Below are 26,393 nucleotides of genomic sequence, written 5' to 3'. Positions count from 1 at the left end.
GCCAGATTGTGTATGAAATACACCCTACACATACACGATCACTTAGTTTCAATTTCAACCGTTTTGTCATAGGCTAAAACCTGGCAACCCAAAACCCAAATAAGGAAGCGGGTGCCGACTGCGTAGCCTGAGTCTCGTCGTAAGCAAGCGGGCTAGTTGAATGGCCTACTCCAGAACTAGCTGTTGTGAAATTGTTGGGAATTTAATGGATTAACACATCACATAAACTGTTATTGAGTGTTGTTGATACACTGAACGTGTGCCCTCGGAACGAAATCTGACAGCAAGCAGCTTTGGAGTTTTGGAAGTAGACTGCAGGCAGGCAGCTAGTGTATACATAACTGGCATGCGTAAGGTAATGGTAAGGTAAAAGCAACGACCGAAATGCATGTGTATGAAACGTATTAAATATGCAAACCCCCCCCCCGCCAAAAAAAGAAAATCTGCCGTCTTTGGAAAGCTAAATGTTGACAGGTATGCTATGATAGATGTGGCGTTCAAATGTTCTAATAAACACTAATACGCATGTGCAGGGCAAAAATCACAACGTGGGCTTGCTGCGCACGCAAGATAGGCTACTTAAGGTGTTTCAACTTGTAGCCTACTGAACTCAGTCCACCCTAGCCTAAAACCTTGCATAAGATCGCAGTTACCACCGACAAGGTAATTAAGTGTGCTTGCAAAGCAGCACACTTATTGTTCTTCTTAAGTTTTATTATTATCTTTCCCGTCTCCCTAATTTTTTGTCAGCTCTAGCGCCTAGGCCCTTTGAGACAGAGACACCGTTCCAACTTTAAAACGTCCGGTCAGTACCGGTGTAAGTTGCTCGCGAAGATGACGTCAGGTGGGCGTGTCGTTCGTCCGCCATATTGGATTGAACAGAAAGCGAAACTAAATTTAAAAAAACTAAATTAAAAGGTCACAAATTTGGTCTGAATGCCACGAAACTTGACGTACATTATCCTTGGACCAAGCCTCACAAAAGTTACCAGAAGGATTTCCGTCACAGCCAAACGAAATCGGCGGCACTGGGCACAGACAGAGCAGGCGACAGCAGGTGAGGGGGCAGGAGTGCAGCGGACTGAGACTGGGCACTGGCTGCAGAGGAGGGCACAGCACTGGGCACAGACAGAGCAGGCGACAGCAGGTGAGGGGGCAGGTGTGCAGCGGACTGAGACTGGGCACTGGCTGCAGAGGAGGGCACAGCACTGGGCACAGACAGAGCAGGCGACAGCAGGTGAGGGGACAGGCGCGCAGCGGACTGAGACTGGGCACTGGCTGCAGAGGAGGGCACAGCACTGGGCACAGACGGAGCAGGCGACAGCAGGTGAGGGGGCAGGTGAGTGGACAGTGCAGCGGACTGAGACTGGGCACTGGCTGCAGAGGACGGCACAGCACTGGGCACAGACAGAGCAGGCGACAGCAGGTGAGCGGGCAGGTGAGTGGGCAGCATGGCAGAGGGCGGCTGGGTAGAGGGCAGCTGGGTAGAGGGCAGCACGGCAGAGGGCGGCTGGGTAGAGGGCAGCTGGGTAGAGGGCGGCTGGGTAGAGGGCGGCACGACAGAGGGCAGCTGGGTAGAGGGCGGCTGGGTAGAGGGCAGCACGGTAGAGGGCGGCTGGGTAGAGGGCAGCTGGGTAGAGGGCAGCTGGGTAGAGGGCGGCTGGGTAGAGGGCAGCACGGCAGAGGGCAGCACGGTAGAGGGCGGCTGGGTAGAGGGCAGCTGGGTAGAGGGCGGCTGGGTAGAGGGCGGCACGGCAGAGGGCAGCTGGGTAGAGGGCGGCTGGGTAGAGGGCAGCACGGCAGAGGGCAGCACGGCAGAGGGAGGCTGGGTAGAGGGCGGCTGGGTAGAGGGCAGCACGGCAGAGGGCAGCACGGCAGAGGGCAGCTGGGTAGAGGGCGGCTGGGTAGAGGGCAGCACGGCAGAGGGCAGCTGGGTAGAGGGCGGCTGGGTAGAGGGCAGCTGGGTAGAGGGCAGCACGGCAGAGGGCAGCTGGGTAGAGGGCAGCACGGCAGAGGGCAGCTGGGTAGAGGGTGGCTGGGTAGAGGGCGGCTGGGTAGAGGGCAGCTCATCATCTGGTGCCACTAGATTTTCAACAATGGCCTCCTCTCCCAAGGTATCAATAAAGCCTTCGTCATCTTCCTCTTGTTCCTCCATGTCCTCCAGCAACTCTGATGTCCTGTCTGAGCCAGGGGTCATGTCCTCCAGGGGCTGTTGACTCTGCCTCAACAGGTATTGGACTCCAATGAGCTCCCCTAAGCAAACATTGTAATAGGGAAAAAATAAAGGGAAATAAAAAAGGGCTTTTCTGAAAGGTACACAATTGCTTGCATGCGCATAACATGATGTTTAATAGGCTATAACGTTACATTCAGAACAATTTCGCCTCTTTATGATGACCTGACCCCATTAACTATAATAAACAAATACGCAGCAGCATGAACCCCACTGCTTGCAGACCATGCCATTATTCCATAAAAGTCTCAGATGTGCTGTCTTACAACTAACTTGAGTAACGTTAACTAATTCCGAGCATGATGACAAGAATAACACTGCCACTGGCTTGATGCTAGCCTCAACTATGCTTAACTTGACCAAAGAAACGATATGCTGACCTAAAAGGCTACACATAGTCAGACAACGTCGGATACTATTCACATTACAAATATATAGTTACAGTAATTACATACGTTCAGTATTTAACGTTACACATTAACTGAACATACATACATTAACTGAATGTTTTTAGCATTAGAAATCGCTAATGCTAATCGCTAATCTATAGTCGGCTAGCTAGTGATGTATAATTATCTGAATTCTGCATAACTTTCCATAAATCTTTCCATAATTGAAACACAACAAAATAGCCATTTTATCAACAAAATATAAACAACATACCTGTTTTATATTCTTAATCGCTGAGCTGGCGGATGAAACTGATGGAATGTACATTCAACGTTGTCAACAAATGACGTAAAGGTAGCGCGATGATTTCGAAAGATTGGCCACCTGCGGTGATTGGACGTTTGAGAGAAAGACTGATCGTGTACAGTAATTGGATGAGGAAACATAGGCCTGGACATTTGATTGGGGATGCAATTTCTAAACCCACAACGTGGTTGGCCTTGAAAATATGGAGCCAGATACACCAGTATTATATTATTGGTCAGTCATGTCTCTAGTCCAGAAATATATTGTTTTTATTATTATGCTTATTATTATTATTATTATTATTATTATTATTAGTAGTAGTAGTAGTAGTAGTAGTAGTAGCAGTATTAAATCATTAATTATCATTATACTTATTATTATATGTATTATTATTATTATTATACTTGTTATTATTATTATTTGTCAATCACCTTTCTTGTCCAGAAACATTGTTGTACCTTTAGTGTGACTTTTGGTTTGGATAAAACTATAATTAATTACATTAAACACAGTTGTACATAAAAGCTCAGGCTAACTAGCATTAATCATGCAAACATGCAATCTGAACTTTTGAACTTATACAGAACATCATAACAGAGATCATAATAGGTCAGATAAGTAATTAAGTGTAAGGATGCCAGGAGAAGATACCAACCATGAACAAACCTTGAAATGTAACTAGGGTATTTGTAAGGAAATAGTCAAGCTATGTAAGCGGTCACTTTAAAGCATAAGTCTTTTTTTTTTTTTTTTTTTGCAAAAGCCTTAACAAACTTAAAAAACCTTAAAAAACTTATTGACTTTTCATGAGCCAAATTCACCAAATTCTTTTTTCTATCATGTAGCATGGTGCGACGGAAGGGAATCAGAACACGTGACAGAGTGGAGAAGGAACTCTCACATGCAGCCGAGGATACACCCATCACCAGTGCAGTTACATACATTGCATGAAGAGTAGGAAACGCTTCCTTATACAACTGTACATGTTGGCAAACAGTTCAAAGGTTCACACTGTCGGAAGAGAATTTATTTCGCAACATGGCCTTTGCTAGTGGAATTTCATGTTGCAGGCTATTGGCTAAGGTATTAGTCCCATCAGTGACAGTAAGACGTTGGAGGGGGTCTAAGAGGTCCAGATCTAGAAACAAATTTGATTGAGAAAGAAGACAATTTGCAGCACTCATTAAGTCAAGATTTGTCTTTGAAAATCTTTTTTCCATTTCACTAATAACTCTGTCCAAGATGTTTAAAAGGGATCTCCTCAAAGACTGGCTAGTGCTCAGTGAATCTGAGTCAGTCTGACCAAGAGTGGAAAGAACAATGCTGTCTGCAAGCTGTTTGGTCATGGTTCTCTTTCTCTTTGCAGAAGGGGATGTAGATATGCCAAAATTATCGAAAAAGAACCATCTTTGCGAATGTCTTTCAGTGCCTCCAGAGAAGCAGTGACGACCTCTCCAGCATGACACAAGTCTACAGATTGTGCTTGCAACATTGCATTCACAGGCTTCAAGACACTAAGTGTTCTTTCCAGGAATTTTCCAACCTCAAAGAAGTGATGCTTCCTCAACTGTACTACCAGGCCAGCTGCCTCTGTGCAAATAGCCATTGTAGCCGCACTGCCTTCTGAAACTTCAGACAAAATATTCAGTATGGCCTCCTGATTCTCAACAAGGCATCGTGTCACATCATAGTGACTTGTCCAGCGAATCTCAAGCAACCTTTTAAGTGAGGGGGTGTTGTAATTCTGGGCTACGTAATAGTGGTGGAAGAAAGAATGAAGTGAACCAGAGAGATCAAAAAAGTTTTTTGCAAGTGGCTCTCCCTGAATGGCATGCACCACTGCTAAGTGCAACTGGTGGTTAAAGCAGTGCACATATGGAATGTGCCTACCAAGCTTCTGCTGCAACAGTGCCTGCACCCCACCCCTCATTCCACTCATCACCGAGGCCCCATCATAACACTGACTGACAATATTGTCAGTACTGTAACCCCCACTGGTCAAATGTCTCAGTATTTCTGTTGTTATATATTCAGCATTCAGCTGAGTCAAGTTTAGCAAACCAATTAAATATAGCCGAAACCGTTTCTCCAGTTTTCTGTCTCTGTCTCATCTCTAGCCACTGCGTTGCTGCGTTTAAATGGCAGTGACTGGATGCATGCTTTTGAAATCCCTTATCTTTTTCCAGTGCAGCTTTCCAATTACGATAACCTGTCCTGGTAAAGACAATGTCTCTGTCAGTCGCGCCAGCAAACTTGCGACAGGGAAAGCAAAAGCATGCATCCAGTTTTATAGAGTACTCCAACCACGGACGTGATCTATACCAACTTGAATTGAATGACCGGAATACCTGACCGAACATTCGTTTTGGATAAGCATGCTGTGTTGGCTGAGATGGTGCTTCATTATTCAGATCAAGCGTATCTGTATCTGTGGACGTAACCGGCGGAGGCGGACTATGTTGGGGCATGGGAAAGGGAAGCGTGCTGTGCTGTCTACTGCTACTGCTAGCTTGAGCTACGAGAGCCAGTCCAGTAGCGTCTGGGTTAGAAGTAATAGCAGCAACAGGCTTTGAAATTGGAACCAAAAATCGTTGCATGTTCAAATGTGTCCACTGTTCAATTTAGATATAAATTTCAGCAATCGACTAAAAAATTAAATGCTAGCCTATGCTTAGGCTAATATCCGTATGCTGCTCCGTTATTTATACTATCCAACCAGCAAATCAGCAGCCTCAAAATATGGCCGGGGCGAATTAGAAAACTGTGATTAGAAAATCGTTGGCAGATTTAATAGCTGTCAAATAAAATTGACCAATTAGGTGGGGCAGAAGAAATATTTGGAGGGGCATTGCCCCTCCCAGCCCTATTCTAGATCCGGCCATGAGTCCTTGTGTCATTGTGTATGGATAAGACAGTCAAATTGCTTAGTCATGTTGTCAATATAACAGTGTACTCTGGAGGGATGTTCTGATGTAAACTATATGGCTTTAGATGACAATTATTGTAAATTGTAGGTTACACCTTAGTGTATATGGGAGTTTGAATTGACTGGACAAGATTCACATTTACACTTTTACTGTTTGTGCCGTCACCGACAGTAGATTAATCTTTTGCAGTATATTGTGGAATTGATATTATCAGTATCGTCAGCGAAGTATTGTGACAGTCTCGATTTGTTATTTACTCTGTGATTCCCAGCCCTGCTTCTGAACGCCACATGGAAGTGCTCACCTGGTCTAGGACTGCTGGACATGCAGTCACATTTATACCTGGTCTAGGTCTGTCACATTCATACCTGGTCTAGGACTGTCACATTCATACCTGGTCTAGGACTGCTGGACATACAGTAACATTCATACCTGGTCTAGGACTGTCACATTGATACCTGGTCTAGGACTGCTGGACATGCAGTAACATTCATACTTTATGACAGAGCCTTTTTATTTATTTACGTATGTTTATTTTACAGGGACAGTGCACAGTGTATAATTGAAGCAGGTTATAGCACAGAAGCTAATTTACATCTTAACAGTGCAAAGTGTAACTGAGCTAGATTGTAGCACAGAGGCTAATTTACATCTTGTAAGTGGACAGTGAATAACTGAGCTAGATTGTAGCACAGAGGCTAATTTACATCTCATCACAGTGCACAGTGTATAACTGAGCTATCGTAACGCCTCCAATTACCACCCCTTTCGTTCGAAAATTCTAAAGCAACGATGTTTTTTAATACTTCAAAATAACATTTGATAAATTAACCTTACATTTTTCAGTAGCCATAGGTGTGTAGATAGGTGTAGAACCAAAATCTGGTTTGGTTTTTACCAGGGCTTTTACTGCCTGAAATATCCGATTTTGTTTACCACGCTCGGAGGTTAAAGCTGGCCTGGTGGGTCGTCTACTTCCACCCTTTCACACGGCACATGAGCAGTAACTAGGGCTGTAACGATACACCAACCTCACGATTCGATCTGTATCACGATTTTTGACCCACGGTTCGATACAAATCTCGTTTTTGTTAAATAACATTTTAATAGCCTCCCTTAGAACACCAGAAGATTACAATATAATATATCTTTTATTTTATATCCTTTATATTTTTCTGAATGACTGATATTTATGACAGCACACTTTATGCAGATTAGCCTATAGCCTAGGCCTACTATGTTTTATTACAACTCTACCTCTTTAATTCAGCTGTCTGGTTGAAGCCTGGGAATGTTGTAAACAAAGTAGCATAGTTGGCTAGCTTAGCCTATCATAGTCTACTGATTGGACTGTTCAGTTTCCCCCATGTGTGTTTTAAGTTTCAAGATAATACTTGTTCTCCTTGGGACAGGCCCTTTGGGGAAACGTTGGTATTGAGATGATTAGTCAACTTCAATGCAAGAGTTTTAAACAAATATGTGCAGCAATGATGGCTAATGATGCTAAGTGGATTTAATAGTAATTTAGCTAGTCGTCTTCTATGCGTCCTTGCTTTCACGATTGTGAATGTTTTATTTAAGTCGCGCGTGTTCATTGAGCAGGAGAGGGAGGGAGGGAGCGCGAGAGAGTGCGGGCAAGGAGAGGGGGTTTACTTCTATACTGTTTGGTAAAGTTGCACACAGTCTACAATGAAAGCAAGGAGAGGTATGAAATTATTATTTATTTATTTGTTTTTGGACAACGTAGGCTACCGATAAGTAAAGCGGGAGATGTGGGTTGCTTTTGCGGCCGCGTAAGCTGCAAAGCAGTGCGTGAAACACTAGAAAGGGTGTGTCGCGATTCTGCCTTTACACACCGCGACACAGTATCGTGGATATGAATGTCGCGATTTCGGGTTCGAATCGTATATCGTTACAGCCCTAGCAGTTACATAGCTAATTTAGATACACCAATGGTGTGGGTGCTTGGTTTGTATAGAAATGAATATTAAGTGACACATACACGTAAGAGAGCGGAAATAAGGGGCTGGTGGTAATAGGCAGCGTTCCGATAGATTGTAGCACAAAGGCTAATTTACATCTTAACTGAACCAGATTACAGCACAAAGGCTAATTTACATCTTAACTGAACTAGATTACAGCATAAAGGCTAATTTACATCTTAACTGAACCAGATTACAGCATAAAGGCTAATTTGCATCTTAACTGAGCTAGATTGTAGCACATAGGTTAATTAGCATCATAACTGAGCTAGATTGTAGCACAGAGGCTAATTTTGAGCTAGATTGTAGCACAGAGGCTAATTAGCATCTTAGCATAACTGAGCTAGATTATAGCACAGAGGCTAATTAGCATCTTAGCATAACTGAGCTAGATTGTAGCACAGAGGCTAATTTGCATCTGTAGTCCCTGGGTCATTCTGGTCAGCCTGGGGGAGGGGCTCTGATGGGAGTGTCTGATTGGTGCCACAGAGGTTGGCCACTTTCTTCTGACACCTATGGTGAACGTTCAATACACAGTCTGAAAGAGACACACACATACACACACACACACACAATGAGATACCATACATGACACCTATGGTGAACGTTCAATACACAGTCTGAAATAGACACACACACACACACAATGAGATATCATACATGACACCTATGGTGAATGTTCAATACACAGTCTGAAGACACACAACACACACACACACACACAAACACACACACAATGAGATACCATACATGACACCTATGGTGAACGTTCAATACACAGTCTGAAAGAGTCACACACACACACACACACACACACATACAGTGAGATACCATACATGACACCTATGGTGAACGTTCAATACACAGTCTGAAAGAGACACAAGAGCACACAACACACACACACACATACAGTGAGATACCATACATGACACCTATGGTGAACGTTCAATACACAGTCTGAAAGAGACACAAGAGCACACAACACACACACACACACACACACACACAATGAGATACCATATATTTATTCAGGACAAAAAGACACATACTGCACTGGGTGCACCCACTGAGACTGACCATACAATAACTGCATATAGAACACGTTTAAGATGCATAACAATCACAAATGATCCAAACACAAGACATATACAGTACGTCACGCACAGCACTTAAATAACAACATAGGCAGTGCCATCAAATATTCAACATCAACACTCTTTCATTTACCTGAAAAGAAACACACAATCCTGACACCTTTGTATAATGCTGTAAAGACACTAACCTTATTCCACACTAAACTGTGTTTGTGTATGTGTTTGTGTATGTGTGTGTGTGTGTGTGTCCGTGTGTATCAGATGTCATTATTATAGGCCACTGTTATTGTACTTGCGGCAAAATTTAATTTAGTTTTCATTTGCGCATGCAATGTGAACCCCGCTACACACACACACACACACACACACACACACACACACACACATGGACTTACCCTCACACTTGCGTCCCTGTTTAAAGAGACCCCACAAAAGGGTTCCGCAGTGGTTACAGAAGGTGGGAATCTTGTAGCTGTAAGTCTTAAAACTATGAGGCTTCTCAATCTACACACAAACACACACACACACACACACACACACATATACACACACACAATAATAATAATTATAATCATCATCATCATCATCATAATCAGTATCATCATCATCATCCTCCTCCTCCTCCTCCTCCTAAAAGTATTGGCTCATATTTACCTCTGTGTCCTTGCTGTTGTCCTCAGTATCAGTGCATCTGCCGATGATCTTATCGATGCATTTCTTATGGACAGCCGCATTGCACTCTGGGAAGTAAACATCATGACCCAATTTGATGACAACTTGATCGGAAAGTTAGCAGCAGAGAGTATGATTCTCATGTGTCTGTCTTGCAAGTATGTGTGTGTGTGCAGGCGACAAAGCAAACTCACGGCTGCACTTGTGTCCTTGCTTGGTGAGTCCCCTGAGAATGAAAGAAACACAGAGGGAGTTCTGATCATTGGGCATCATTCACTCTTCACACACGCACGCACGCACGCACACACACAATGAGTCCTAATCATTGGGCATCATTCACTCTTCACGCACACACACACACACATAGACACACACACACACACACCTACACAGCTCCATGCACACACACATACCCAAACACAAAAACACACTCACTCTCACTCACGCGCACACACACACACACACTACTGACCAGATGAAGCCCCTGCAGGCGGAGCAGAAGGTGGGCGTTCGGAAAGAGGTGCGGATGAACTCGTGGTTCTTGATGAAGATGCGGTTAGGTGTGGACAACTCCGCCTCCATCATCACAGACTGGTGACCACACTAGAGAGAGATGGGGGGGGGGGGGTAATGTTTCATTTTATCATGCAGTATACCCAAGGAGGAGTTGTTATACACTGCAAAAAAAGAGAGTGACGTTTGGAATAGTAGCCTGTTTTTGATACTGAATGACAAGACTTCAAAACAGAACGAGAAGACTTTATGGGACAGGGCGTGCGAGGGCAGTGATAACAGACCAGGCTTGTCAGACTGCAGAGCGAGACTTCAGGACGGCACGGTGGCTACCTGTGCATGCTAAAGTATGTTGATAGGCTAGTACCCTTGCATACCTGTGCATGCTAAAGTATGTTGATAGGCCTAGTACCCTTGCATAGTTCAAGTGGGTAGCCTATACTAAAATCTTGTTGCTTTTGAAGTGACACGTAGACTACACCACTGGTGGATATGTGTGCATGCGGGCTCGTTGCCAGCAGTAGCCTAGCCTACGACAAAAGTGACCGAGCACAGCACCAGATAGATAGATAGATTGATAGATAGATAGATAGATACTTTATTGATTCCCCAAGGGGAAATTCAAGTGCACTATTACTACCACTGCACTATTGTAAGAATATTTACACAACTCTGTACCAAGAATAACTTCAGGGTGTCGAAGATCCTCACACCGAATTACACTCAGAGTAATAAACAAATGTCAATGTTAGACTTTGGACCTTAAAGAATACGCACATCAAATTGTGTGTAGGCTAAATGATGACACTAAGCCAAACTAGTAAAATTAATCCTGAGATATTTGTTTTATTTATTGATTTATCCTTTACAACGTGAGACCCACTGAGATCTTAAATTTCTTTTTTCAAGGGCTGCCTACTTCGCTACACTAAAGCTATGAAATGCTAACGAATGAAACCAGAGCGCAAATGGGTCGCAGGCAAATCGAGACAGTAGTGTGAAAGCAGAGAGAGATGGAAGTCAGTTCACACTGGTTAGAAACTTGCCAAATCACTAGCAAAACATTTCTTCAATATGAATCTAGACTCACCGCTTTTCATGCGAAGCAACTTACCTCTCTGTTGCGTAAAAGGTTTCCTGGGTTCTTTCTGCCCTTTGCCCCCGCCGAAGACTCAGTTGGTCGTGATGACGACAGCAGGCGGACAATAAATATATACATTAATAAATAAATAGATAGATAATCCCAAAGAAATTAAGGATTACATTGGAAAGTGTCTAGGGTTGGTCATACCTATCAGAGGGGATAAGTCTCAGTGATTTTTGGCAAGGTAGGCCTATATACAACCTAAAGTTAAATACATGCGCCATGTGTTTTATCACCCTTATGTCAATTATATCTATTGACATAATCACAGCCTAGCAATTTTGCGCTGAGCCCTGTGTCAAGCACAACAAAAATCTTTGAGTCATTGGCGGAACCTAGCGGCGAAAGCAACGCATATCTTTCTTGTGTAATATAACTCTTTTAAGTGACGTCCTAGTGAAAGTTCCAGGGCTCTGGGGTTTTAGCTCAAATGCTAACACGCTCGACTGCCAGTCCGAGGTGCAGCAAGTTGCGAGTTCGAGTCCGGGTGTGACCGAGCCTCGTGGTAAACTCGGTGCTGTAGCCTGGATGGCGTCGAGAGGAAGGTTTACACAACGTACATACTGCACGGCTACGTGCCAGCTGACCATGTGCTAGTGAGCGCTAGCACCCTGGGGTTTTGTATCTTTTAAACAAAAGATAAGAATAAACTGTATCGCCTCACCTTCCCATGTAAAATTGCTTTTACATAGAACGTACAAAAAGAAGACTAAACGGGTGAACATATAGCCTATGCCATAAGACTGTAGGCTATATAATAAAAAAAAAAATCCTAAACCACGCAACAAGTTAAATTTCAACTAGTTTTTGTCTTTCTTGAAAAAACAAACAACAACAAAAAAGCCAGAAAACATCTAGACTAACCTAAAATAGGCTATGTAGGCCGAGTTGGCCTGTGCTTTAATGCCGGTCTTATAAATACTTATTCAACAGCTTTAAATATCATAATGAGATAACAAAAAAATGTAATGTTGTTAACAGTAGAATAAGCGGGATAATGCACTTCAAGCTTCCGCTGCGCGTGGTGGCCGCATTACAATCTCGAACGTGCGTTTATTTTCGGATAATCTGAAATGATAAATGTGACGGGGTGGTAGGCTACATTTCATGATAAAATGGCTCTAGTTATCCAATAACGATCAATAGTGCTATGGATGTAGGCTAAATCACGTCAGTCAACCCGGACAAATGGACGGCTACTTGTGTATGTGTTAAGGCTTTAGAAACTTTTCTCTAGTTTGTTGAGGATGCAAATGGCACTCCACACGTTTGACGGCAGGGTAGGCTATTGAGCAGTTCTCCAGAGTCGGCCAGGCGGGTGCAGGGCTGCAGTGGAGACTAAATGCAAGTCCACCTCTGAAATTTCAGAAATAGTTTATCCCCCTCGCATGGCCAGCTTACCTTGATCACAGAATTCATGGCTTACCCCTCTTATTTAACTCCTGGTCAGGTGGGTGTATGTCTCACTAAACTGTTACAAAGGGAGACCTAGAGAATTGACATTTGAAGCATTGATATATCCAGGTCTAAATAAACAAATTGATTTCAGACTTTTGTTTTAAAATAAATCTTTATGAATTTATTCCATTTTTAATCTAAGCATAATGTTGTCTGTTTTCTTTCTCTGTATACATCTATATTGTTGTACACATGTTTCTCAGCATGGAGCTGATGGATTTCTATCCATCAGTGTAATCAGATAATGAGAGCACATTTATCTCTTCATACACACCTCATTCAGTCACACAAATCACTACCTGACAAAAGCCCAGAAACCAGTTAGCATCTTTTTACCTGCAGTACTAATAAGCCCCAATCTTAAAGGGCTTTTAATAATGTGATCCTGGGCTCCATGTAAGAGAGTCTGAAGTCAGCTAAGCGGCCTTCTTTCTACAACACTAGCCTATAGAATAAAAACCACATACGTTATGGACCAGGGGCCGTATTCACGAAAAAAATCTATAAGAATGTTCTTAAATGCTATTCACCAATATTTTCTTAAGAACTGTCGTACTTCTTAGGAACTTCTTTGTTTTCTCACTTAAGAACTTCTTAGATAAGAAAGGCCTGCATCCTTCATCAACAGTGTTAACGTTACCTATACCTAGTTTAAAACGATGAAACCACGTTTCAATGACACACACACCATTCAGTGCCATTCATAGACTGTATAAAGTGCCATTTGAATCTGACTAGCGAGTTATCTGCTACAAACGTAACGTTAGTTTTGTTTACAAAGTGGCAACCGTTGCTAAGGGGGAAAAGCCATGCCTTCAACAGCACTCGTGTTCTTATGTTTGAAACGGTAGGCTAGGTTTCTATTATCTAGATCTAGGTATTTCTAGGTTGAAATGTGCAGTTTTTACTAGAAAATACGGTCATTTCCCTGGACGTTGCGTTTAAGAAATGAAACATGTTCTAAACGCTGACGTCGATGTGCGTCACATGCTGCCAAGAACCCTTTGGTTATGCCAGTTTTCAGTATACAGAGGGCTTACCGAAAACAATAGCAGTAAGCTAAAATTAGCAATAAATGGTAACGTTATATAGTGTAAGTACACGTAATAAAGGCTGATATTTCAAACGAGCTGTCTAAAACGGTTAAATGTGTTTATATGAAAGCGTGAAGTTGAGCCTTCAACTTCAGTCAAACATTTTAAGACGGGTTGTCTTAAAGTTACGAGGAAAATTGAGAAGAAATTTAAGAACTGTGTTTAAGAATTTCATTTGTTCTTGTGTTTTCTTAGGAAACATCTAAAGAAGAAAGTTAAGAAAAATCATAAGAATTTATTCATGAATATCAAAACTTCTTAAATTTGTTCTTAAGATAAGCACCACTTAAGTATTTTTGTCTTAAGGCTTTGTGAATCTGGCCCCAGGTTCCACAACTCTTGGTACCAGTCTACATGCATGGTGTGATCGCACATACAAAAAAAATAAATAAAAAGTCATTCATGTTAACAAGACCAGCTGGGCTGACCATTAATTAGGTTAATACCTTATACAATAACGGTTAGTACACAACAAAAATGACACGGTACACCATTACCCAAGACTCAATGAACGGTTACATAAACCACAGAAACGCATGGAGGCAGGCTGGTTATAAGCAACTGTAGGTTTATTTCAATGATCTACAAGGGGGTGGGAGAAACCAATACAACAAGGAGAACCCCCGTTAAAATCCTACAGCCAAGTCCACTATCTTTTTTTTGAAAAATGAAAAAAAAAAAAAAAAAACAAGAGGTAAAAAACATTCTGGAGCATTTTAAAAGGAGAAAGAACGATACACAAGTTTAAATCACATCTGAAACACATCAGGTGTAAAACTCTTCCGAAACTGTCCACTGCTGTCTCCACAACGACCACGGCCCTCGCGTGATTGGACAGTCAGCGGTGAGGGTAGGGGCACTTTGGGCATTTAGGTGGTATCCATCTGCACAGGGGAGGGCAAAAGAACAGAAAGAGGCAAACATGCCATTAGCAGCTTCCACAGCAAACACAACCACTAGAAACAGATTGGCATTTCAGCTTCCATCACTTCAAACAGCTACACTGGGTCCAGATTCTTAGTCACATTGGTTTGCACATTAGTTGTGCATGTATATTAGTGAACATGCTCACGGAAGCGAACCACGTAAACGCATCACACAAACATAAAGCACTTTAGCGTACTCATCAGGTGTGTGTGCGCGCGCGCGCTTTAGTGTACATGCTCACGGAAGCGAGCCATGTAAAGGCACCAGATTCAGCATCAATCTAGCACTTATCTGCAGTCCCCATACTGACTAAACTAAAGCCATAGTGTGTGTTTAAAGGCGTAGTCCCTCAAGCTGATTGAGTCGACTAGCTGGGTGTACACTTTGTGACTCACCCTGGCATTCTCAGACTCCGTGTGCGTCTTACCCTGGCATTGTAGGCTTCTAGCTGTGTGTGTGTGTCTCTGTGTGTGTCTCTTACCCTGGCATTGTAGGCGTCTAGCTCTGTGTGTGTGTGTCTCTTACCCTGGCGTTGTAGGCGTCTAGCTGCGTGTGTGTGTGTGTGTCTCTTACCCTGGCGTTGTAGGCGTCTAGCTGGGCGTCCAGCTCCTCTGCGGAGAGCTGCTGTTTGCTCTGGCCTCCTCTGCCGCCGCCTCTGCCCCGGCCCCTGGCTCCGCCTCCCCCTCGGCCACCACGACCTCTCTGGATGCCGCCGAAGCCGCCGACTCTTCTGTTCATGCCGCCACCGCCGCGGTTCAGACTGAAACACATAAACAGCAAGCAGGTTATCATACTAATCACACAAACATACAGCAGGTTAGCATGCTAATAACACACACAGCAGGTTAGCACGCTAATCACACACATAAACATACAGCACTTAAGCACACTCATCAGGTGACTACAGCTGGGTAGCATTGCGCTTTGGCAGAAAAGAAACATTTTTAGAATGTTGTAAAATAAGTGCATATGTCAGGATTTTGTCTCAATCACACATTGTGTAGGGGTGTGCGTGTGTGCTTACCCCTGCATAGGTCGCCTCTGTGTGTCGATCTGTGATGTGACTAGCTGAATATTCATTGGCCGTCCTGAAAGAGACATTTGTTTCATTACCATCTCATGTTTACCACCAGGTGTTTCCCCAGCTGTATCAGATCAGCGGACATTTCAATCACATTTACCTTTGCATAAAAACATCACAGGAAACACTACAAATGTAGGCTCATCAAATGCTGTTTAACAGCTGATGAACTTATCTACTTGCTCCATCACTTGGGGAATGAACAACCTCACAAAAACCCTAAATTTGAGAAGTTTGCTTGTACTAGCCCTTCCAATGGCGTCTTTACCGGTAACGTAACCGGCTTGACCTGAGGTCCTGTGTTTACGTACCGTCGAGGGGGACGCCGTTGTACTGCTTCATGGCTTTGAGGGCGTCTGCTCTCCTCTCAAAGTGGACGTCAGCTGTGCCGAGGCTCCGGCCGGACCGGTCGTAGTGAACCGCCGCTTTCTTCAGGGTGCCGAACTCCGCAAACAGCTCCTGCAGGCGAGCAGAGACAAGTCAGAGCGGCCACACACACACAGCATTGTGTTCAAGTCCCACTAACACCCCACAGCATTGTGTGTAGACCTGGTCCCTCCACACATGAAACATTCACTTCACATGCATATGGGTCAAGTGGCAGGGCAAAACACACAACTTGTAAACGTATTATAATTTTAGGAGTATGCGTTTCAAGACGCTGAAGACTGCATAGGCCGAAACACGTCCGTCTTGCGACATGCTTTCTTAGCAATTAAAAAGAGAGTTTAAGTGAGTTTATTTTTTGTTTCAACCAATTGGAGACCATGACCAAACTGTATAGGAGTATGTCCACCAATTACTACTGGGTGGTCAAATCAGACAGCAGTGAACAGATACTGAGGGAATCTGTGTAATGGTTTCAAACCTCCATTGCTATATCCTGATGCATGGTTTGGGCTAATCTTGAAGATCTATTTTAGGTCCCCAATAATAGGTTGGTTAATTAATCAAAGAGAGACACGTGAGCCCTTAATGGAACCACTGTGAACCCTCCAGCCAAGAACCTATTTTAGCCAAACATGAGCCGAAACCCTGGTGGAATTCGATTGAACGTAACCAACTCAATCAGCACAAGGTGAGTTTTACCTGGATGTCTGCGTCCGACACTCCGAAATCGAGGTTGGACACGAGCAGCTTGCCGCCGGTTTCCACGCCTCCTCCGCCGCCGCCGCCCATGGTGCTGAAGCCGTTGTCGAACATGTCGTGCTGCCACTTGTCGGGGAGCTGCTTGGGCTGCAACACACCAAAGAGAGAACGCACCTGCTGACTGCCAGATCCTCTGTCTGCCGACCAGCGAGGCCGTCCACCCCGGGAGGAGAGGGGACAGGGGACGGGCGCGCTGGGGCAAGCAGGGCACGGGGAGCTCCACGCACACACCACACCTGGGTAGCACCGCACCACACCGCTCGCTCTGGCTGGGTGGGACTTAGCGCAGCCCTGCCGACCCCAACGCTGGAGGGACGACTCGTTGGTATCAAGAGGCACACAAAGCAGTGGCATCACAGACTGGGTGTAACACTACAGTCTAACACTGAACAATCAAATGCATTCACAACACTGAAGTGTGGAGGTGTATAACAAGTCAAAGGCATTAACTAGGGACTTCTCCCCCTAACAATGAACACCACCCTCCCCCAACAAATGTGGAGCCCATTAGGCCTTTCTTAGATAAAGCACAGGCTAACAGTGTCTTTAGTGTCTAACTAAATGTATTGGTAACTTTCTGAAACAAAATCATTTGCTAATGTCCATGAAGCTGCCAAAGGGCCAGTAGCACCAGTTACCCCTTTTTTAGTGACACATATCCCTGCCCGCAGCACAGCTAGCTAGCTAGCCACCAACAATTCCCCGAGGTCTCTCGTGGTGCCTCTCCAAAGCCACTCCTGAAGACGGCAAATCCATTTCGTCGAACCGCAGGCTTCGTCGAAAAGAATGCCGCTTCCTCGGAGGATGTCAAGCCAGGAAGGTCCGCCGTCAGCCAAATACGCCGTGGTTTAGTGTCCATGGTGGAGGCTAAAGGATAAGGCATCCGGGCTGGCCTAGTTAGCTCTGTGAGCTATGGCAACACAGAGGATGAGCGTCCATTTTGAAATCACGCCATTTTGGGGGAGCTAGCCCGTGTGGAAATGGGCTAACTGGTAGACCGTCGTGATAACATGGCTAAATTTAATGTTGAAGATTCTTTGGCCAGGGGATGTAAAGTTCACGGAAAGCCTCTTTTGTGGTGCCGCTAGCATTAGCCAGCTAGGTGCCGCTAGCAAATTTGGCGCCGCTTGTTTGGCTAGCGAAACCCCTCCCAAACAAAGGACTGCCATCTCGGGGGTAGAGGCCATTCTTTGATAACAGAGGGGGGGAAAAAAAGGATCCATCTTCCAACTTCATCCTCTTCCTGGTAGTCGTCTGGGCTGTGTTTTGAAGAAATTTAGTGCTCGTAAACAATCAATTCGGTGGCAGAGAGATGCATCCAAAATGGCGCCGACTCTTGCAACGCAAAGGTAGCCATTGAGCTGGCTAACCCTTGCCAGGAGGTAACGTTAGCCTATTCGCTCCAATTCATTTGTTTGCAAGGTGATTCAAGACAAAAGGGTTGAGGGAGAGAGAACATTATGCATTTAAACGCCTTAACTTAAATGCCAATTTAACAGCTTCGCCTCAATACTACTCCTGAGAAACTCCAGGACAATGTAGAACGGCTGACTAGCAAGCTAGCCGTCGTGTTTGCTAGCAAGCTTATAGAAAAAGGACTTCACCAAGGCAATTGTAGCTGCCCAAGGCTTTTTCCTCTTTCTCAGCCAATTTCTGTATTTTCTCATACCCTGCTGTACGGTGTCGGTCTGCCTCTACCGCGGCTCAGGTTCTGTCGACTCCTCATGGGGCCTGATCCACCGCCTCGGCCTCCAAAGCCACCGGAGCCTCCAAGTCGCCCGACGCCACCACCGCGACCCCCGCCTGCACCTCCCCGGCCGCGGCCACCTCTTCCACCGCGACCGCCACCCCCTCGCTGACTCTTATTCTGTTTGATGATATCATCTAAAGACATATCCATCTTATCTGCCATTGTGAGACTTATCTGACCCTAACCCCTTCCGTTAAAGGAAAATAAAACAACGGGTAGCGAAGTCCACGCACGCGATGCTTGACCTCGCAATGAATAGTAAAGATGGAGGTTCGCTCGTGTTTTATAATCACTGGTTACGTCAGAGATTACAACGTCACGCTTACTTCCGCTTTTCGTAATGAAGAAAACAACCTGAAAACAATTGGCCACTAGGCATGTTCGAGCAATTATATTCATGTTTATCGGCCAAATTTAATTCATAGGATGAATACCAAAAGGGGTGTATTTACTCAATATCAAAATTGTCCCTTGCTCCCACTGATGCCTGTTTAATCCATTTGTGTCCGGGTAAATGCAACATCACCACAAGGAAGCAAAACTTCATGTTCAGGAGGAATATTAAGAGTTTCCTTTTATTGTGTACAAGTTTTACTCATTGCAGGCTTACACATGAGTAGGACCTGAGAAACCTCTTGGGAAGCCTCTTATTCCACAAGCACTACAGCAGAGAAGTAAAGTAACTCAGTAGGTCTAGAACAGGGGAACAGCAGGGGTAGGCAACCTGCGGCCTGAGAACCACATGCATGCGGCCCTTTAGTTCCTCTGTAGTGGCTCTCTGGCTTTCTCTAAAAATAGAAGTTATAAAATATTTCTAACCATTTCATAAAGTTGTTAAGCCTCAAGCTGTCCCAAAACATTAATCGTTTGTAAAAAATATTATATTGTACAATACAGCAGAGTGTGGCAAATATGCCATATGCCTGAGGGTAATAAAGATGGAGATGTTTAAACTGACTGATTTCTTTAAAATGCTTCCGATATATTTGGGTCCCCAGACAGATTTTTTTTCTGGTAAAACAAAATGGCCCTTTTAAGAGAAAACGTTGCCGACCCCTGGTATAGAAATGATACTAAATACTGTAAAATTAAATGTAGGCCTATACTTTTACTCCATTACATTGTCATTATAGCATTAAGTAGAAAGTGATCTAAAATAATGTGCAAATGAAAACAAAAGCCAGTTTTCCTTCAGCATGTTAGATAATCGCAACCCCAACATTTTCTGACCTGATGTCACCCAGAGCAATGAATGAGGACATAGAGACTAACAAGGCCTAGCAAATATAGCTAAGACATAGCACACCAAGGCCTATGTAGGCTGTGGCAAGGAGCTGAATTAAATTACAAATACAACGGCGTCTTTTTAATGAATAGCACTTTTGTTTAGGCTTTCAAAGTGTGTTTATGGAGTTTGATGTAGCTGCCTTTCTAAACATGTTGGATAAACTTCATTATAGGCCTATAAAAGGAAGCAGCAGTGAAAAATGAATGGCAGCCATACCTTTGTTCCGTCAGTCAGTTCAAGACATTGTGTATGATGACGTATAGGCACCGAGTTTTAAGGTGCTCCATGAACGTAGCCTACGGTGTGGTGTGATCATGGGCATTGGAAAACCCTTTTTCCCAGTGAAAACGTCATAATTCCCGTCACTTCATGTGGGAATCATTCCCAGGTGGCATAAACGGACCCTTAATAGCTTCTCCAAAGTTCCGACCCTTAATAGCTTTCTTTTTCATTAAAAGCAAAGCGAAGGGAGGGGGTTGTCACCTCACCTGGCCTCGAAATACTTTGTACTTCTACTTTCTTTGGGCAGCCGTGGCCTACTGGTTAGTGCTTCAGACTTGAAACCGGAGGGTTGCCGGTTTGAACCCCGACCAGTAGGAACGGCTGAAGTGCCCTTGAGCAAGGCACCTAACCCCTCACTGCTCCCCGAGCACCGCTGTTGATGCAGGCAGCTCACTGTGCCGGGATTAGTGTGTGCTTCACCTCACTGTGTGTGACTGCATTCGAGCATTCTGACTTCTGAGGATCTGAACATTAGGATGATTAATAATGCTGTGTCTATGATTTGATCAAGAGACAAATAAATAACAGTCGTTTTTAACAATGACATCACTTAACAATGATGCGAGACAACATCAATTGGAATGGAAGAAAACACCTGCGACAATGTTTGGTGCAACTTGTGTGACGGGTGTCAATCCAAATGCAAACAGAACCTCATTCAGCTTTGGAAGAGCAAGTTGTCAAAGTCTACCCAGGGGTGTCAACAAGACACTTCACACTTCCGTCATTTACACGTGACAATGTGTATGTCAATTCTCATTGACGTTTGATTAGATTATCAGCTGGATCTCATATTACCATCAGGAATGGGATGGTTGTAACCGATGACGAGTAAAACCCTGTCCAGTAGGACTGCTTGAACTGTCCATCTTCTCTTCACATGTCCAGTCACGGTCTCAGCCCTGGGGGGCATTCCAACGTTGTTTAGTGACAAACCTGGGTAAATTAACTTAGATTGAGTGGTAAACCTCCTAATAGATGAGCTGTATGGCTTCATTCTTATAACACTTGAGAACCTAGCTGTTGTTGTAGGAGGTGTACCACTTACTCGGAGTTAACTTACCTAGGTTTGTCACTAAACCACTTACTTGGAATACCCCCCTGAAGTGTCCGTAAATGTGCCAGGAAATCTATTTAAATACTCTTATCAGTGAATCTAATCTATTTAAATACTCTTATCAGTGAATATGCTTCACCTCTACCTTGCACATGTGTACACGTGCCTACGTTCTCAAAGCTGTGTTTGTAAATAAGAAACAGAGAGGCTATGACTCAACTGCAAACAAGTCCCAGCCAATATGCACATTCCTGAGAATGACGGGGCACAGGAGGTTTGGAATCTGAATTTGGCATGTGGATTCAAATATCGATAACTTTTCGTCAATATCATTGGCTGTACATCAAAGGGAAGAAACTAGATTATTTTTATACAAAAAATATACTAAAATTGTGTCAAAACCAACACTAGTTATAATAAAATTGTATAACAATAGATTATACTGAAATTGTAACAAAATCCATGTTAGTCACTTAACTCAGAAACATTCCTATGCTCAGCAGTTCTTATGAATCCTGTTGGCTGTGACTGTGCATGTCCCAGTCCTGCTGTGGGTGTAGCTACTGAAGACCAGGACCGACCTGTTAAACAGGTTAGCCCTTCAGCACAGGTAGCATCACACCTGTGTAACAGAATGTTGGAAAATGAGTATTCTAAAGAATACCTGGGTTCACTGAATATCTTTAAAGGCTCTGGGTTCACTGAATTCAATATGGAATTTTAGAACCTTAAATTGCTGCGGAACAAAATGTTTTGTTAGGATGTTCTACGCTCCCCAGCTGAAGGGAAAGAAAATCACTTGGTGGGGCAATCTGCACGGTAACCACGGAAACCAGTCTGTCCCCGCACTCTGACAGGAGTGACCTTGGGGGTATTCCAAGTACGCGGTTTAATAGCAAACCTGGGTAAGTTAACTCAGAGTAGAATAAGTATATATATACTCTTTTGATCCCGTGAGGGAAATTTGGTCTCGATCCCGGTTCGAACCCCGACCAGTAGGCACGGCTGATGTGCACTTGAACAAGGCACCTAACCCCTCACTGCTCCCCGAGCGCCGCTGTTGTTGCAGGCAGCTCACTGAGCCGGGATTAGAGTGTGCTTCATCTCACTGTGTGCTGAGTGCGTTTCACTAATTCATGGATTGGGATAACCAAATTTCCCTCACAGGATCAAAAGAGTATTATACTTACTTATACAAACACAACACAAGACGTACTGTAAGAGCACTTTTCTCAATGATGCCCTGCTTGCAAAATAACAACAACAAAAAACGACAGTCACAATCTTTCCGCCTTCTGACAAGTGACCTGGCCTAAGGCTCATTGTGAAGGAATTGGCTGTCGAAACACAGATGACTCTTTACGGTACACACCTCTCTTCACCAAGTCACATAAATGCTACAGCTAATCAAAGTGCTGAACCCACACCAACATTTAGTCCAGAAAATGATAGTTAATGCAAATGGTAGATAAACTGCTCCAAAGGCGCAGAAGCTGAATGAACTAGAGCTGTTGGGGTTTAGGCAGGGATCACACGGACCAGCGGCAGGTTTCCTACTGTTCTTTATGGTTCGGCAGCGGACCAGCGGCAGGTTTCCTACTGTTCTTTATGGTTCGGCAGCGAAATGGCGGCAGCCGTTATGCGTTAGCTTATGGCTAATGTATATGAGAAATGTTGGGGTTTAGGCGGGGATCACTGATCAGCGGCAGGTTTCCTACTGTTCTCTATGGTTCAGCAGCGAAACGGCGGCAGCGCTAGCGTTGAACAAGCTGAGCGTTGAACTTGATTCAATTTTCAAAGCGCAACGTGAGCATTTTCAATTGTCAGTTTTTAGGCAAACCGTTTGCGTTACTTAGAACCTAGATAGACGATAGAACTTATTATGGTCGGAGTTGTGTTACGCTTGCCGCTTGCCAATGTGATCCCCACCTTAAGGTGACAAACAGAACATGGAAGTCACAGAAGCCGGTGACAGGGACACCTGAGGGTGATGACTTCCATACACTCCATACCTACATCCACAGAATCCTATCTAAACCTCCATCTTGACACTTTAAGAGATATGCAAGCAGACATCAGCCCCCATGGGGTTTGAAACCCGTCCGTCTGTCCGTCGTGCTGCAAGTTTGCGGGTTTGAGCCGAGGACTGGACCATGCAGTAAACACAATGCAGGTTACCCAAGGTCCACCAGGTGGGTATGCAGGTTACCCAAGGTCACAGGTAGGTATGCAGATTACCCAAGGTCACAGGTGAGTATGTGACAAGTGCAAAACAAAGCAACTGAAGCTGACAGGTTAATACCTTAAAAGTCACTTTATTTCAAATTCTGTTTCAACGTTGGGGTTGGGTTATGGGAGGGGGAGGGTGTTTTTCTTTTTTTTTTCTTAAACGAAAGTCTTTAAAGGTTTCAAATATAATTAAAAATGTAGGTACCTTTACTAAAAATATTTGGCTTTCCAAACTTGCCTGTAACTATCTGAAATTCCTATATATTTTTTTTTTTATCCTTGATCTATCAAACTACCTTCCTTGAAAAAAAAAAAATACAACAATAATAAAGAGAAATAGGTCCGCCCTTCGGCACAGTCCCCACGGTAACGTGTGTCAATCAAAAATGAAACAGTTTGTGGTTCAAGACTGCAGGGTTTTTTTTTCATGTGATGCAAAAGTCTGCTCTTGAGGACCTTCTTCCGGCTGAATGTCTGCACTGTTTCTCTACAAGTCAGCATCAGTCCAATATCAAAAAAGAAAGAAATCAAGCAGAGAAGGGAAAAAAAAAGCACAAAAAAAAAAATAAACAAAAAAAAAAAAACAACCAGCAGCAACCAAAAAAAAAAAAAAGCCTGAAGAATGGCAAATGGAAGTATCCGGAAGAAAATAAAAAAAGACTCGGAGGAAACAGCGTTAAGTCCCAGCAGGCAGAGTTCCAGATTCCTCTCTCGCTCCCGCTCCACACACACCCAACACGGGAGGCGTGTGTCTGGACATATACACACAACAGCGGAAAGGGTGGGTGTGTGTGTGTGTATGTATGTATGTGTGTTTACGTGTGTATATGTACGCATCTGTATGTTATATAGGAGAATGTATATATACCTAAGGGAATCTTTTCATATGTGAATGTATTTGTAAATGTGTCTATATGCATGTGTGTATTTGTGTCTTTGTGTCTTTGTGTGTGTGTGTGTGTGTGTGTGTGTGTGTGTGTGTGTGTGTGTCAGGGGCTGTAGGAGCAGGGTAGAGTAGTTGAAAAACAGTAGTCGTCCTGAGCAGCCAGACCTTCGCCAGATGACGGGGACAATGATGATGATGATGATGATGATGATAATGGAGGAGGAGGGGGGGTGATGGGTGGTTCTGGCTGAATCTCGGCCCAGTGCCAACACCTGATTGGCCGACAGACGACTACAGGAGGATGAAGCTTCCCAGGAGGGAGGAGGAGGAGGAAGAGGAGGAGAGCGAGAGCGAGAGCGGAAGGAAATAAAAAAGCCTTAAAGCTGCTCTTCGCAGAAGGACAGCGTCAGGACCACTAAGACTTCTTTGCGTCCTGTGTGTTGCGTTTCTTGAGATCACTCAGATCAACTGGTGTGAACGCTGGAAGGAGAACAGAAGCAAACACGGATAGTCAGACTACTGAGCACATAGATAGATATATACACAACTAGTCAGACTACTGAGCACATAGATAGATATATACACAACTAGTCAGACTACTGAGCACATAGATAGATATATACACAACTAGTCAGACTACTGAGCACATAGATAGATATATACACAACTAGTCAGACTACTGAGCACATAGATAGATATATACACAACTAGTCAGACTACTGAGCACATACATACATACATATATATATACCGTATTTTCCGGACTATAAGTCGCACTTTTTTTCAGTTTGGCTGGTCCTGCGACTTATAGTCAGGTGCGACTTATATATGAAAAAAATTATATAATTGAACATGTTTTTAAATGTTAATTTATATTAACTGACATGAACCCTACATGAAACATTATCGTCTACAGCCTTGAGAGAGTGCTCTCAAATGCACAAGTTGTGAAACACACGTGCATACTTAAATCCTCAAATTACTGCCGGGATTCTATTTATAGCTGGGCCTCAGATTCAGACAAATAAAAGCCAGTATAATTTTGTTTCAATTTAACTCATAAAATAGCTCTTCTTAATAATTTATATTGTTGGTTGGTTTAATATTGTTGCCAACGAAGTCATTGTCCTACACCATGAAAAAAAGAGGTTTCGTTTTCCGGACATTTTGATGATATGCTGGTCAAATATCCTATTATCCCTTCTTAATTAGTCAAATTGAGGAAAACTGGAGACAGGCTATGTAGCTTAAAGAATGACATAATCAGGCTGTATAGAATGCAACATGTTCATTAGCCTAACTTAAACATGCCTAACAACTTAAACATGCCTAACAAGATCTAGCCAGTATGTATGTTTTCATGGACAGCAAGAGTCCGCTTCGTTCGTTGTTTTAAAAAGGCTACGTTGTTTGTTGCTGCTACCCATGTTATCTCCAGTGGTGACTGTTTAACTTGCACAGATGCGCACACACAAGAATGAGCGCTCACACCACTACCCCCTAATGCTATGCCTCTTTATTTGATAACAATAAATTAAGAAATGTTTCCTATTCTTTCGGCCGCGGTTCAATAATAGGCTACTGTTTAATTGTGCCAGAAATTATCCGCGGACCAGTAATCGCCTCGTCGAGGAGGCCCTAACCCTGCAGATCATAGACAGAGAACGCATAGGCCTACTGTATGCTTTGGGTAAAGAACACTTTGCATGTCCAGTGTAGGCTACACGGAGAATGACAGTGTCTTGGAGCGACCGCACCCCCCGCAACTCCACTTCCAATGTCACTGATTCCGACAGATAGGCCTACGCCCGACACTTCTGCTTTTTATCTGGTGGTGGTGGAGTTGACCGGACATCTGAGGCTTCAGACGTTACCAATTTATCATCATCCATCACGTCTGACCTTTGAATAAACTTTTAAGGCTAGTCCTG

General features: G+C 43.8%; 5 protein-coding genes across 7 annotated transcripts in view; 1 reads left to right on the top strand and 4 right to left on the bottom strand.

The window, feature by feature from the left end:
- The window catches only part of LOC121700216, a 1,725,899-nt gene that overhangs the window by 672,666 nt on the left and 1,026,840 nt on the right, over positions 1 to 26,393 (top strand).
- Positions 966 to 3,113, bottom strand: LOC121700249 (vegetative cell wall protein gp1-like). Its single transcript, XM_042083115.1, has 2 exons — positions 2,897 to 3,113; positions 966 to 2,253 (listed from the first exon to the last, which is right to left on the bottom strand). The coding sequence occupies exon 2, from the start codon at positions 2,195 to 2,197 to the stop codon at positions 1,004 to 1,006; it is 1,194 nt and encodes a 397-aa protein (XP_041939049.1). The 5' UTR covers positions 2,198 to 2,253; positions 2,897 to 3,113; the 3' UTR covers positions 966 to 1,003.
- LOC121700284 (protein kinase C delta type-like) lies at positions 7,746 to 11,511 on the bottom strand. 2 transcript variants are annotated; one of them, XM_042083173.1, is made up of 6 exons: positions 11,232 to 11,351; positions 10,077 to 10,207; positions 9,799 to 9,830; positions 9,587 to 9,672; positions 9,328 to 9,436; positions 7,746 to 8,376 (listed from the first exon to the last, which is right to left on the bottom strand). In XM_042083173.1, the coding sequence occupies exons 1-6, from the start codon at positions 11,334 to 11,336 to the stop codon at positions 8,246 to 8,248; spliced, it is 594 nt and encodes a 197-aa protein (XP_041939107.1). In that variant the 5' UTR covers positions 11,337 to 11,351; the 3' UTR covers positions 7,746 to 8,245. The 2 variants fall into 2 exon arrangements, with proteins under 2 accessions (XP_041939107.1, XP_041939108.1); XM_042083174.1 differs by lacking the exon at positions 7,746 to 8,376 and adding an exon at positions 8,383 to 8,795 and having other exon boundaries at positions 11,232 to 11,511.
- alyref (Aly/REF export factor) lies at positions 14,362 to 18,992 on the bottom strand. The gene is made up of 6 exons (XM_042083158.1): positions 18,640 to 18,992; positions 16,911 to 17,057; positions 16,133 to 16,280; positions 15,765 to 15,828; positions 15,314 to 15,500; positions 14,362 to 14,697 (listed from the first exon to the last, which is right to left on the bottom strand). The coding sequence occupies exons 1-6, from the start codon at positions 18,880 to 18,882 to the stop codon at positions 14,683 to 14,685; spliced, it is 804 nt and encodes a 267-aa protein (XP_041939092.1). The 5' UTR covers positions 18,883 to 18,992; the 3' UTR covers positions 14,362 to 14,682.
- Positions 23,647 to 26,393, bottom strand: part of mcrip1 (MAPK regulated corepressor interacting protein 1) — an 8,811-nt gene continuing 6,064 nt past the window's right edge. For both annotated transcript variants that reach the window (XM_042083181.1, XM_042083180.1), the window contains exon 5: positions 23,647 to 24,942. In XM_042083181.1, coding sequence (XP_041939115.1) covers positions 24,878 to 24,942 — 65 coding nt within the window. In that variant the 3' untranslated portion in view covers positions 23,647 to 24,877. The remainder of the gene's footprint in view (positions 24,943 to 26,393) is intronic.

The sequence above is a fragment of the Alosa sapidissima genome, chromosome 24 (assembly GCF_018492685.1).
Source record: "Alosa sapidissima isolate fAloSap1 chromosome 24, fAloSap1.pri, whole genome shotgun sequence".
NCBI lineage: Eukaryota > Metazoa > Chordata > Actinopteri > Clupeiformes > Clupeidae > Alosa > Alosa sapidissima.
Note: the sequence above shows the minus strand (reverse complement) of the source record. Positions and strands in the feature narration are given on the sequence as shown.